The sequence below is a fragment of the Trichechus manatus genome, unplaced genomic scaffold (assembly GCF_000243295.1).
Source record: "Trichechus manatus latirostris isolate Lorelei unplaced genomic scaffold, TriManLat1.0 scaffold00108, whole genome shotgun sequence".
NCBI lineage: Eukaryota > Metazoa > Chordata > Mammalia > Sirenia > Trichechidae > Trichechus > Trichechus manatus.
This window is the reverse complement of record NW_004444044.1, coordinates 6,739,852-6,752,006: the sequence shown is the minus strand read 5'-3', so window position 1 is coordinate 6,752,006 and position 12,155 is coordinate 6,739,852. Positions and strand designations below refer to the sequence as shown.

Below are 12,155 nucleotides of genomic sequence, written 5' to 3'. Positions count from 1 at the left end.
ATCCTCACAACTGGACCAATAAGCAACATCATGACAAACAGAGAGAATACTCAAGTTGTCAAGGATTTCATTTTACTTGGATCCACAATCAATGTCCATGGAAGCAGCAGTCAAGAAATCAAATAATGTATTGCACTGGGCAAATATGCTGCAAAAGACCTCTTTAAAGTGTTAAAAAGTAAAGATGTCACTTTGAGGACTAAGGTGTGGCTGACCCAAGCCATGGTATTTTTCAATTGCCTTATATGCACATGAAAGCTGGACAATGGATAAGGAAGACAGAAGAAGAATTGATTGATGTCTTTGAATCATGGTATTGGCGAAGAATATTGAATGTATCATGGACTGCCAGAAAATTGAACAAATCTGTCTTGGAAGGACAGCCAGAATGCTCCTTAGAAGTGGGGATGGCAAGACTTCATCTTACTTACTTCGGAAATCTTTGTTTAATCAGGAGGGACCAATCCTTGGAGAAGGACATCATGCTTGGTAAAGTAGAGGGTCAGTGAAAAAGAGGAAGACCCTCAATGAGATGGAATGACACAGTGGTGGGAACAATGGACAATAGCCAACAAGTGCGAGGATGGCACACAACCAGGCAATGTTTTCTTCCATTATACACAGGGTCACTATGAGTCAGAATTGACTCAACGGCACCTAACAACAACACTCTATCTCTATTATCTGAAATTCTTTAGAGGTTTAATTCTATTGTTGGTTATATTCACTAACTCTTGATTATACTGAATTGCTTTTTCCTGCCTTGTTAAGAGTACCAACCTGGTATTCATCTAAGAAAGAGAGATCTGTGGTTTCATTTAAAGGAAGAGAAGATGATGTGACATGAACATATGGATTTAGTTCTGCAATATGTTGAAGTACAGCTTCAGCTCTAAAAAATAAAATAAATAAATGACCTTTACTATTCTTTTGTTTTATATAATCAATCTTTCAAACTTTAATGGCATCAGAGGAACATGACAGGGTACAAAATTTCAGTGGAAACTTAATTCAATAAATTGTAGAAGAAGGAAGAAGCCAAGACTTGTTTATTTTTATAAATAACTACAATCTTAAGATGCAGCACACTGCCATATTCCATAGGAAGCTACACAATCCCAAAGTATACCCTTATAGTTCCAAGCTCAAAGTTCCTCAGTCTTTTAACGACTCAGCTAATACTTAAGACCTTTGTTAACCATATTAAAGAAATTCATTCCTAGATAGCAATCTGTATGTATCAAAAATTTGACAAATATAAATGATTAGATAAGCATACGCCAATCTTTATGCATAGTAGTGAGAATTTATGATGAATGATGAATTAACTATGACTTACTGATGTTCTGAATACAGAAAATATTCTATAAATAAGTGAGAGAGTAAAAAGAAAATCTTACGATAATCCACCAAAATGTCTCATTTTCACCTGTTTCTCATATTAGCAACATCATCTTCACAGATAAAGAAGTTGGTTCCTAGATCCCATGGTTGGCAATTTTCTGTATCATGAATTGTAAGTGCCTTCAAAAAAGAGGAAAGTATCTGTTAAAGTCAGGAATAAGACAAGGATGCTCACTATCTCCAATACACTGTATTGAAGGTATTATCCTCTGTAATTAGGCAACAGAAAGTAATTAAAGGTATACAATTGGAAAGGATGCAGATAATACGACTATATATATATCGGAAAAGTCCAGAAGTGGAAAAACTACTTCAACCAGTAAGAGAATTTAAATTTAGGAAAGCAATATGTCATAAAAATCAACATATAAAAATAAAGAAAACTCAAATATACATTTCAAAATACTCCATGTTCAAAGAAAAAACCTAACTGGAAAAAAATATTTTTAATTTATATCACAGGCCACAAATCTTAAAGAAAAAGGCAAAGATACGTGAACATGAATTATAATGAAAAGAAATGCACACGGACCTTGAAAATATGTAAAGATGTTCAACCTTGCTCAGAATAAGAGACATAAAAGTACCTTTTTTCTCACTTGTCAGATGGGCAAAAAGCCCAAAGTTTGACGATATATTCTATTGGTGAGAGTGAGGGGATTCAGGCACCATTATACATTACTGGTGGGAATACATGAAGAGGCCCAGCATCAACAGAAAGGAATTGGGCAATATAGTAAAATGACATGTATATTTATGTTTTGACACAGACCCCCATTTCTAGGACTGCATCCCAAAGACACTGAAAAATACAAAAGATGTTATACATAAGGGTATTCACTGCAGCGTTACTTGTACTAACAAAAGACTGGAAACAATCAAGTGTTCATCATTATTATAATCTTAATGTGAATCCCAAATTTTAGCAGTGCCTTACAACCCTAAACTTGAAACTCAGAAATTGCAGTGCTCACTCATGATGAATATTCTAGCATCAAAAAGATTTACAAACTGTTTAACTATCAAAGTCTACTGGAGCTGTGTCAAAAGGACTCAAAAACTTGAATAGAATTCCAACAGTCAAAGGTGAAATGATTTGAGCATCAATGAGGGTAACAACTACACCAGATTAAGTGTATTACATGTGTTTAAATCTGAGTTTATAATTACAAACACACACACATGCATACATACATGCATGCTCACTGGTCACTGTTGGAGGATGACAGGAAACTACTTATTTTAAAAACTGGTAAAGGGGAAAAAATAAATATTTATCTTGTCTTTCAAACATGTGCAAACTACACTTTAGCAAAACCAATAAGTGATGAGTAGAAAATTTCTTTCAAAAACTATTCCAGCTAATAAATGAAGAATGACAGAATTAGAATATTACTGCTGCCCCAATGAAATAATGAATCTAAGCAATGATCATTAATGGCTAACAATAGTTACAAAAAGAGGGACAACAGAATATCACTGTCTCATGATGGGAGAACACATCACCTATAAAATGGTCTTGTGAAAACAATCAAATCCAAATCTGATTCTCTGAATCTACCAGTTTACAGGAAACACGGAAGCAGAGGTAAATGTGACAAATGACCCGGTTTCTTAACAAATAAATTTCAAGGAAAAAAAAATCAGGGAAGAGAAACCTATAGATTGCAAGAAAGCAAGCTCGATAAACTTTCTCCTCATTTATCGACCATCTCGTTATCGGACATTTCACATTTACAACAATACTAAAAAATCTGCTATCCGACTATTTTGCACATTAACAATGTATGTCTGGCAGTAATGAATGCTGAGGTGTGAGGCAAGAGTTAATACTGGCTTTGATGGTTAAGGTTATTTGTCAGCTTGGCTGGGCCATGATTCTCAGTGGTTTAGCAGTTATGTAATGATGCAACTTGGGAGTTATGTAATAATGTAACTTGGCAGTTATGTAATGATGCAACTTGACAGTTATGCAATGATATAACTTGGCAGTTATGCAATGATGTACTGTAGCAGTTATGTAATGATGTAGTCATCTGCCATTCTGTGATATGATGTGGTCATCCTCCATTTTCACATAACACCAATTTCCCATAACAACCTAGCCTTTGAAACATAACCATGTTAATAACTGAGGAGAAGGTGTACAGACTTTACTTGGATCTTGATTAAAGCAAGCTTTAAAAAATATTTCATAAGACAATTAGGAAAATTTGAACTCTTACTAGCTATTTTCCCACTTCCTGGCATTTGGGCCTTTATGTAATCCCCTCCCCTTGAGTGTGGGCTGGACCAAGTGACTTGCTTCTAACTAACTGAATACAGCAAAGGTGATGGGATGTTAATTTTGAGATTAGGTTACAAAACGATTATGACTTGTTCTGCTAGCTTATTCTGATGAAGTAAGTTGCTGTGTGTGAGCTGTCTACAGAGAAACCACATAGCAAGGAACTAAGGGTGACCTCTGCACAACAGCCAGTGAGTAACAGAGATCCTCAGTTCAACAACCCATGAAAAACTGAACCCTGCTAACTAACACGCAAGCAAGTTTGGGAAGCATATTTCTCCCTGACTGCAGTTTTGTGAGAGACCCTAAAACAGAGGACCCAGCTAATTTGTATCCTATTCCTGACCCAAAGAAACTGTGAGATGATAAATGCTGTTTAAGCCACCAACTTCTGCAGCAATAGATAACTAATATGATATTACTGAGTTGTTACATTTTTAGGTGTGAAAAAGGTCTTGTGGTTATGTTTTTAAAAGGTACCTGTATATTTTAGAGACATATACTAAAATATTTAAGAATGATATAATGCCTATGATTTACATCAAAATAACATGGTAGGGGAGACAGAATGGGAAGGAGATTATATGAAATAAATTTGATCATGAGTTGATAACTGCCGCTACGTGATGGGTACATGGCGGTTCACTAAACTAGTCTCTCTACTTTTGTATATTTTTGAAATTTTTCAAAATATAAAATTTCTAACAAGAGGAAAGTAGAGCACTGAAACAATTTTGATATTAAATGAAGAAAACAGTAATTAAGCCAGAGGGTAAACAATATTATCACTATTAATAAGCAAAAGTTTTTAATGTTCAGAACAAATGGTTCTTCTTACCAAGGATATTTACTCCCTTACCTTAATCCCTGCAAGAACTATATTCTTTGCTATAAAGGAAAGAGAAAAATGAATAGCTCAATATTAGGAATGCGTATCAGACATGTCTTCAGGGAGATTTGGACAAATCTCTGAACAGATAATTTTAACTTTTTTACTATTGAAGAAATATAAGTTCCTTGTAAGAAGTTAGAAAATACAAAGATAAACAAAAAGGAAAACATAAAAATTTCCGCAATCAACACCATCTTGGGATAATCACTGTTGAAATTTCAACGTATTCATCCAGACTTGTTTCTATGAATATATGTATGAGTGTTACCACAATGATTTAACGCATACAGGAAATGATCATTAATGCCTATTAACATCACAAAAAGAGAAGCAATAAGCATTACTGATTGCTGACAGAATAACTTAACAGTACTATGAAACTGTCTTGCTAAAAGAATCAATATTGAATGCTATCAAACTTCTCGATCTAATTTCCTTTTATAGGAAATACAAGAGAAATGAGTTAAATTCTATAAATTACTTTATGTTCCTCAAAAGTACTACAAAAAATTATATATCAAAATACTGCTTACCAATTTCCAAACCAAGACCACCCATACCACTTAAGAAAACATGGGACTTGGCCATCTTCTGCATTGCTGTGTCTCCAAGAACGTACCTCTGTCGACTATATGTAAAACGCAACGAAGAAAAAAAAAGATTTCATTAAAATTAAATATCCCATTAAAGTTGTTTGTTAACTAATAGTCTGGGATGGATCCTGGTCACAGATTTGTTTTAGATGACTTACAGTGTTCAGACTTAACTGCCAAACGTATGACATTTTTTGAAAATTCTGAAGATTTGGCACCATGGTCCATGTTCCCTCATGGCCACAGACAGCCAGAGCTGACTAAGAGTTGCTTTGTTTAAGCAGGGCAGAGTATAAGTGCTCTAAAGTTTACCACAGCTCCCATCCTGCTCCTTTCATTTACTCCTCAGTGGCCCCTATAAGTATTTTTTGTTTGTCATCTCTACTTTAAAACTTTCAGTATAAACAGAATTTCTGAAGCAAAAAACTTGTTCTCTTCTCAGAATTCAGATAGCTTAGAGAGAAGCAGTTTTGAATGTTGTTTTAAATGTAAACCTTGATGGCGTAGTGGTTAATGCTACGGCTGCTAACTAAAAGGTCAGCAGTTTGAATCCACCAGGCACTCCTTGGAAGCTCTATGGGGCAGTTCTACCCTGTCCTATAGGGCCGCTATGAGTCGGGACTGACTTGATGGCAATGGGTTTGGTTTTTGGTTTTAAATGTGAAAGCTGATAAAGTACATACGGGACCTTGTTAAGTCACGCATTTTAATACCACAAGACAGTATTAGAATGGAATTTCAAAAACAAAAAATACATACTGGCAGCTTGGAAAGTTATCTGAAACAACAGTGGAAAAGCTGATGCTATACCAATCCTTGAAGATAATGGACATTCCAATGGATTCTTATGAAAATCATTTGAAAGATGAATTCAGTATAAATAATAAATAATTCCACAACCCTTGAGTTAGAAGTATTTCCTTTTGGAATTCTCTGTCTCATGCACACACATACACACACTTGTTTAATACACAAAAAATTTGTCTAATTTCTATTTTAGCTTATCATATTCAATATAAAAGTCTAAAAAGCAGTTTCTTCTCTAGTCAGAAGAAACTATATAAACATAAGCTATCTTTATTTCCTTTCATATTCCCTACAAAATACGACAAAACTTAGACTTTTCTTTTTATATTAGTACTTCATATTTCTGTTTCAGAAAGTAAAAAAACTGATTTATTCATCAAACATTTTCTGAAAATCGATTATGGTTAAGTATGGACCAGTGTGTTATACAGTCTTACTGCCTTTATTTCTTTCCTAAAATACACGTGTGAAACTTTTACTATTCTTTAACAGCATTCCAAGTTTTGATATGTAGCACTTTCATTATTATTTTCTAACTTCAATTATGATTAATATTTTAATATTGGGTTAATCTGAAGTGTACTTTTATGTTTATAATTATATAGGGAATATTTTAGTTAACCTTTGTGTTGATTTCTGGCTTAAATGCCTTCTGAATACACATCATGATCTGTATGATTTGAGAATTTCTTCAGTCAATTTTACAAATGTGCCATGTGTTCTTGAAAAGAATGTGTATTCTACAGTTGTTGGGTACAATGTTCTTCATATGTGCATTAGAATAATTTTAATAATCATGTTGATTAAATCTTCTATACTGTGATGATTCTTTGCTTGTTCTCTTGATTACTAAAATCTTCCCCATGACTGTAAATTTGTCTATTTTTCCTTGTATTTCCAGTACTTAAGAGTGCCTGGTTTGTAATAATAACAACACTTTTTCAGTGTTTATTATGTACCACACACTGTCTTAAGCACTGTACATGTATTAACTCACTTAATGCTCACAAACCCTTCATTAGTTCTATTAGTATTATTATTCCTGTTTTTAAAGATAGGAAAACTTATGCACAGAGAAATTAAGTAACTTACAGGCAGTAGAGGCAAGATTTCATCCAGGCAGCCTGGCCTTACCATCCATATTCTTAACAACTATGCTACACTGCATGTAGATTAAGAAAGTTAAATCATTCTACCAGGTTTATAAAGAGAAAAACATTAGTCCACTGCCCTAACTCTTCCGTACTGATTCCCACTCCCCAAGGACAACTACTCTCAATTCTTTTAGCTATTTCTTCTAATATTTTCCCCTTTATTTCTAAATAACAAGTTTATACTTCTATTTCTTGATTTTTCAGTTTTATATATTACTTATTTAACTTCTTACTAAGAAAGATAATCATCACTGTGCTTCTTTCTAAAGTAAAAATCTGGTCAAATTATTCTCCTACTTTAAAAACCTCAGTGGTTACCCATTTTCCTTAGGATAGGGTCTAAACTCCTTAATATGAGTCATAAGACCATTTGTAATCTAGTCCCTGCTTACCTCTTTAGTCTCATCTTCTGCCACACCGGTATCAAACTCCATGCTCCAAGTGCACTACATGACTAAATGTTTCCAATTGCCCAAATGTGGTATGTTCTCTTTGGCCTTTAGACCTTAGTCTGAAGTATTCCTCTCTCCCATCTTTTACGCCTTAATAACTCCTACTCATCCTTCAGCTCTCAGCTTATATATGCACTTTCCCCCATGATGCTTCTGCTTATCCCCCATTCTTTCTCAAGATAGTGCTGAATCTCAATTTTTACGTACATCCATAACACTCTACATTCAATCTACTGTAACACTCATCACAGTTTATTTTCACTGTTTATCTTTCCTAGGAGATTGCAGATTCCTTGAGGCAGGGCCTTTGCCTTATTTACCACTGTATCCCCAGTGACTAACATAGGCTGGCACATCATAGGCACATAATAACAATCTGTTGAATTAATAAAAGGATTGAAATGGCACACAAGAATAACATTTTTATGCTATTCGAGTAGAGGATTTGAATTCATTTTTCTATATTCACAGCCACAAACCTATGTTAAAAATAAGTTCTTCTCAGTCTTATCCTTCTAATGAATTATTTTTAAGATTACTTAAGCAAATAATGAATAATCATTACATAAATGTGGTTATAAATGACAAAAAGAAAATATAAAGGAAATAATAAAATTAAGATATATGAACCAAGGTTTCCCAAAGAATCATACAATCTCAGATTCTCGGCAGTCATCTAAATCATTTACTTTTCTAATGTTTGTCCACCAAGGGGAAGAGTACTAATTAAGTGTCCACTCTGTGCCAGGCAATGCATGAGACATTTTGAATTGTGTTAGTAAACAATATAAAGAGCTGAGAGTATAACTTCAAGTTCAGCATTGTTATATTACAGCTATGAAGTGGACGAGCAGCATAGTAGGGAATGTATTCATCAAAAAGAAATTACCAAGGCAATCCACTCTAGTTTTAGAGAGCCCTATCAAAAATTCTCCTTTTATGAAGGTATAATATCTCCCTATAGTTTTCACCTGGTAGTCCTAATTTTACCTCCTTGGGGCCATAAGGAACTAGTCTAATCCCTCTTCGATGAGACAGCCCCTCAAAACATTTGAAGATGGTATTCAGGTTCCAGAGTCCTCTTTGTCCAGGCTAAGCTTCTCCAGTTCCTTAAACAATTCTAAACATTACATCATTTTGAGTCCCCTTCAAGACTCTAATCTCTTTCTTCTAGATATACTTCAATTATCTTCATTACGCATTCATATATTTACTAAGTACCTATTTTCAAGCCAGGTACTGGCTTGAGATTCACTGTGCACAGATCACAGTAGTTAACAACCTCATATGGGTATTCTGAAGATAAAATTAAGTAAGATAGAATATATAAAATACTTAGTAGAAAGTATATGAAGTGCTACAGAGAAAGACAAATAAATGATTCTGCAATATTATTTAGTACAATATACATAAATACCAAAACTATGGTAACATGGAATAAAGAGAAAGTAATTATCATTGGAAGTCATGGAAGCCTGTAAGTGAGGTCCATCTAACTTGAAATCTGAAGAAATAACTGGAGTTCAAAATCAATTAGGAAAGAAAAATTATTCTAGGTCTGGGTAAAAAGAATGGCACATCAGAGACGCAGAATGTACGCCTAAGACTTTCACTTCTGGCAATGATGAAGTAACAAGAACCAGATTTACCCTCCTGCCTTAGACAACTAAAATACTGGAAAAAATAAATGAAAGAAGTGATTTCAGACACTAGACAACAGATACTAAGGAAAGTAATCTGTGACAGAGGGAAAACTAATGAGGTGAGCCTTATGACTGACTGCCTGAGCTACTGCCTGGAGAGCTTCCAGCTGCAGTGCAGGCAGGCGGACAGAGACAGAGCCTAGCAGTCTCCCTGAGTTCAAGAGGCAGAGGTGCCAATCAAAGGAGGTGAGAATTTGCAGGGCAGAGTACCAGAGAGCTACAGAGAGCACTCCAAAGATCTGTAGAGGGCTTTCCTTGAGTGTTAAGTACAGATCAGCACATGAATATGAGGAAACAACCTGAAGCTGGGGAAAGAACCACCTGAAAAAGGTACGTGGAAAAACCCCTGTTGTTTACATAGGGCCTAAAATAGTTCGTGTTCCTCCCCAGCGGTGGAAAACCTCTTAAATATACACAGCATCAGACAGAACACTCGGGTATTGTATCAGTAGTGGGGAAAAATTAGACCCATACTAAAGTCTCCTCTGGTCCTGTACAAAGCTTAAAAGTCTTACAACAATCAAATAGTCTGCAAGTAACTTAACTGTGTCCCTGAACAAACCTCAAGAATATTTAAAACAACACAAAATTATTCAGCATCCAAAAAAGATAAAATTCACAATGTCTGGCATGCATTTAAAAATTACTAGGTATGCAAAAATGCAGCAAAACACAACCTGTAATGAATAAAAATATCAACCAATAGACGCAGACTCAGAAAAGACAGAGGTAACAGAATTAGTACACAAAGACATTAAAACAGTTATTGTAAATATAATTCATATGCTCAAGAAAGTAGTCAAAAGCAAAAGCATGTTAAGGAGTGATATGGAAGATATAAAAAAGATCTAAGTAGCATGTCTAGAGGTTAAAACTACAAAATCCAAGATGAAAATTACACTTGATAGAATCGACAGATAAGGAGATGCAGAACTGAACTTGAAGATATAGCAATAGAAACTTTACAAAATGAAATACAAATGATTAAAAAACGGGGAAAAAAATAAACCGAGCATAAGTGAGCTGCGGGACAACTTCAAGTGCCCAAATATATGTGAAACTGGAGTTCCTGAAGGAGATGGGTGGGGGGAGGGGGAGGCAAGGAAAAAAAAAAAAAGAACAACTGATGGTTAAAATTTCTTCAGAAATACCATAAATTCACAGAACCAAGATGTGAACAAAGCCAAGAAATATGAAGTAAACTACATCAAGGCACATTACAGTTGTTTAAAACCAGGGATGAAGAGAAAATATTAAAGGCAACCAAGGAAAATAGGGCACATTATATATACAGGAACAAAGATAAGAATGACAGCTGACTTTCTCCCAAGAAGCAATGCAAGTCTGAGGGCAATGGAGCAATATCTTTCAAATATTGCAAGTAAAACAAAAAAACTGTCAACATAGAATTGTATATCCAGTACAAAAAAGGTTTCAAAAAAGGTGAAATAAATACTTTTTCAGACATACAAAAGCAGAAAAAATTTACTGCCAGCAGACCTTTGCTACAACAAATGTTAAAGCAAGTCATTCAGGCAGAAGCAAAACAATACCACATGGAAATGTGAATCAACACAAAGAAATGGAGAATACCAGAAATGACAAATATATGGGTAAGTACAAAGACCTTTAATCTTATGTTAAAAATCACTTTAAAATATAAATGACTGTTTAAACAAAAATATTAACACTGTATTATGAGTTTACAACACACACAGAAGTAAATGGAAGACAACAATAACTCAAATCTTGGGAGAGGAGAAATATACTCGGGTATTGTATCTGTATACTGTTGTAAAGTTTTTATACAGCAAGGCATAAGGGACTCCGTATACTGTGATAAAGTTAAAGACATGTATTATAGACCCTAAAGTAATCACTAAAAAAAAAAACAAAAAAACAGGAAAGAGGGATAGTGATATGCCAACAATGCAGTAAAATGGAATAAGAAATGCCCGATTTTTCAAAAAAAAAGAAAAAGAAGAAACAGCAAAACTAACAAAGAACACATGACAAAACAATCACTAAGATGGCATCAACGTTTCACATTAAATGTAAATAGTCTAAATACTCCAATTAAAAGACAGAGACTATTGGGCTGAATAAAAAAAAAAGTTCAGCTATATGCTATCTCCAAGGAATCCACTTTAAATATAAATACATAAATAGGTTAAAGTAAAAGGATGGAAAAAGATAGACCATGCTACCGCTAATCCGGAGAAAACTTAGTGGGACTATATTAATATTAGACAAATAGATTTCAGAGAAAATAATATTATCAGGATAATGACAGCTATTTCATAATGATAAAGAAGTCAATACATTAAGAAAACATAATTCTAAATGTCTATGTACTAATAACATAAACATCTTTCAATAACTGGTATAAAGAGTAGAGAAGATCAGCAAGGATATGGAACAACTGAACACTATCAATCAATTTGACCTAAGTGACAATGACAGAGCACTCCAATAAAAACAGAAGAATGCACATTCTTTCCAAGCGCACACAGAACATGGAACAATAGAGCATACTCTGTATCATAAAATCAATAGCAATAAACAAATTTTTAAAAAAATTCAAGCCACACAAAGTAGGTTCACTGACCACAATGGAATGAAATTAGAAACCCCAAACAGAAAGACATCTGAAAAATCCTTCAGTATTTGGAAACTAAATAACGCATTTCTAAATAACCCATGAGTCAAAAAAATCAAAAGAAAAATTATAAGATCTATGGAACAGGATGAAAATGAAAATATAACATATGTGGGATGCATAGAAAGCAGTGTTTAGAGGGAAATAATTAGCATGAAATGGATATATTAGTTAAGAAAGTTTTCAAATATCAATAATTTTAAT

General features: G+C 34.1%; 1 protein-coding gene across 7 annotated transcripts in view; it reads right to left on the bottom strand.

Moving 5' to 3' along the window:
- The window catches only part of UBA6 (ubiquitin like modifier activating enzyme 6), a 98,752-nt gene that overhangs the window by 65,589 nt on the left and 21,008 nt on the right, over positions 1-12,155 (bottom strand). For 2 of the 7 annotated variants that reach the window (XM_023737795.1, XM_023737801.1), the window contains exons 3-6: positions 5,117-5,211; positions 4,551-4,579; positions 1,430-1,524; positions 781-892 (exon numbers count right to left, since the gene is read on the bottom strand). In XM_023737795.1, coding sequence (XP_023593563.1) covers positions 781-892; positions 1,430-1,524; positions 4,551-4,579; positions 5,117-5,211 — 331 coding nt within the window. Of the gene's footprint in view, positions 1-780; positions 893-1,400; positions 1,525-4,550; positions 4,580-5,116; positions 10,316-12,155 lie in introns of those variants that run through there. The other 5 variants (XM_023737797.1, XM_023737796.1, XM_023737798.1 and 2 more) reach the window with 4 other exon arrangements.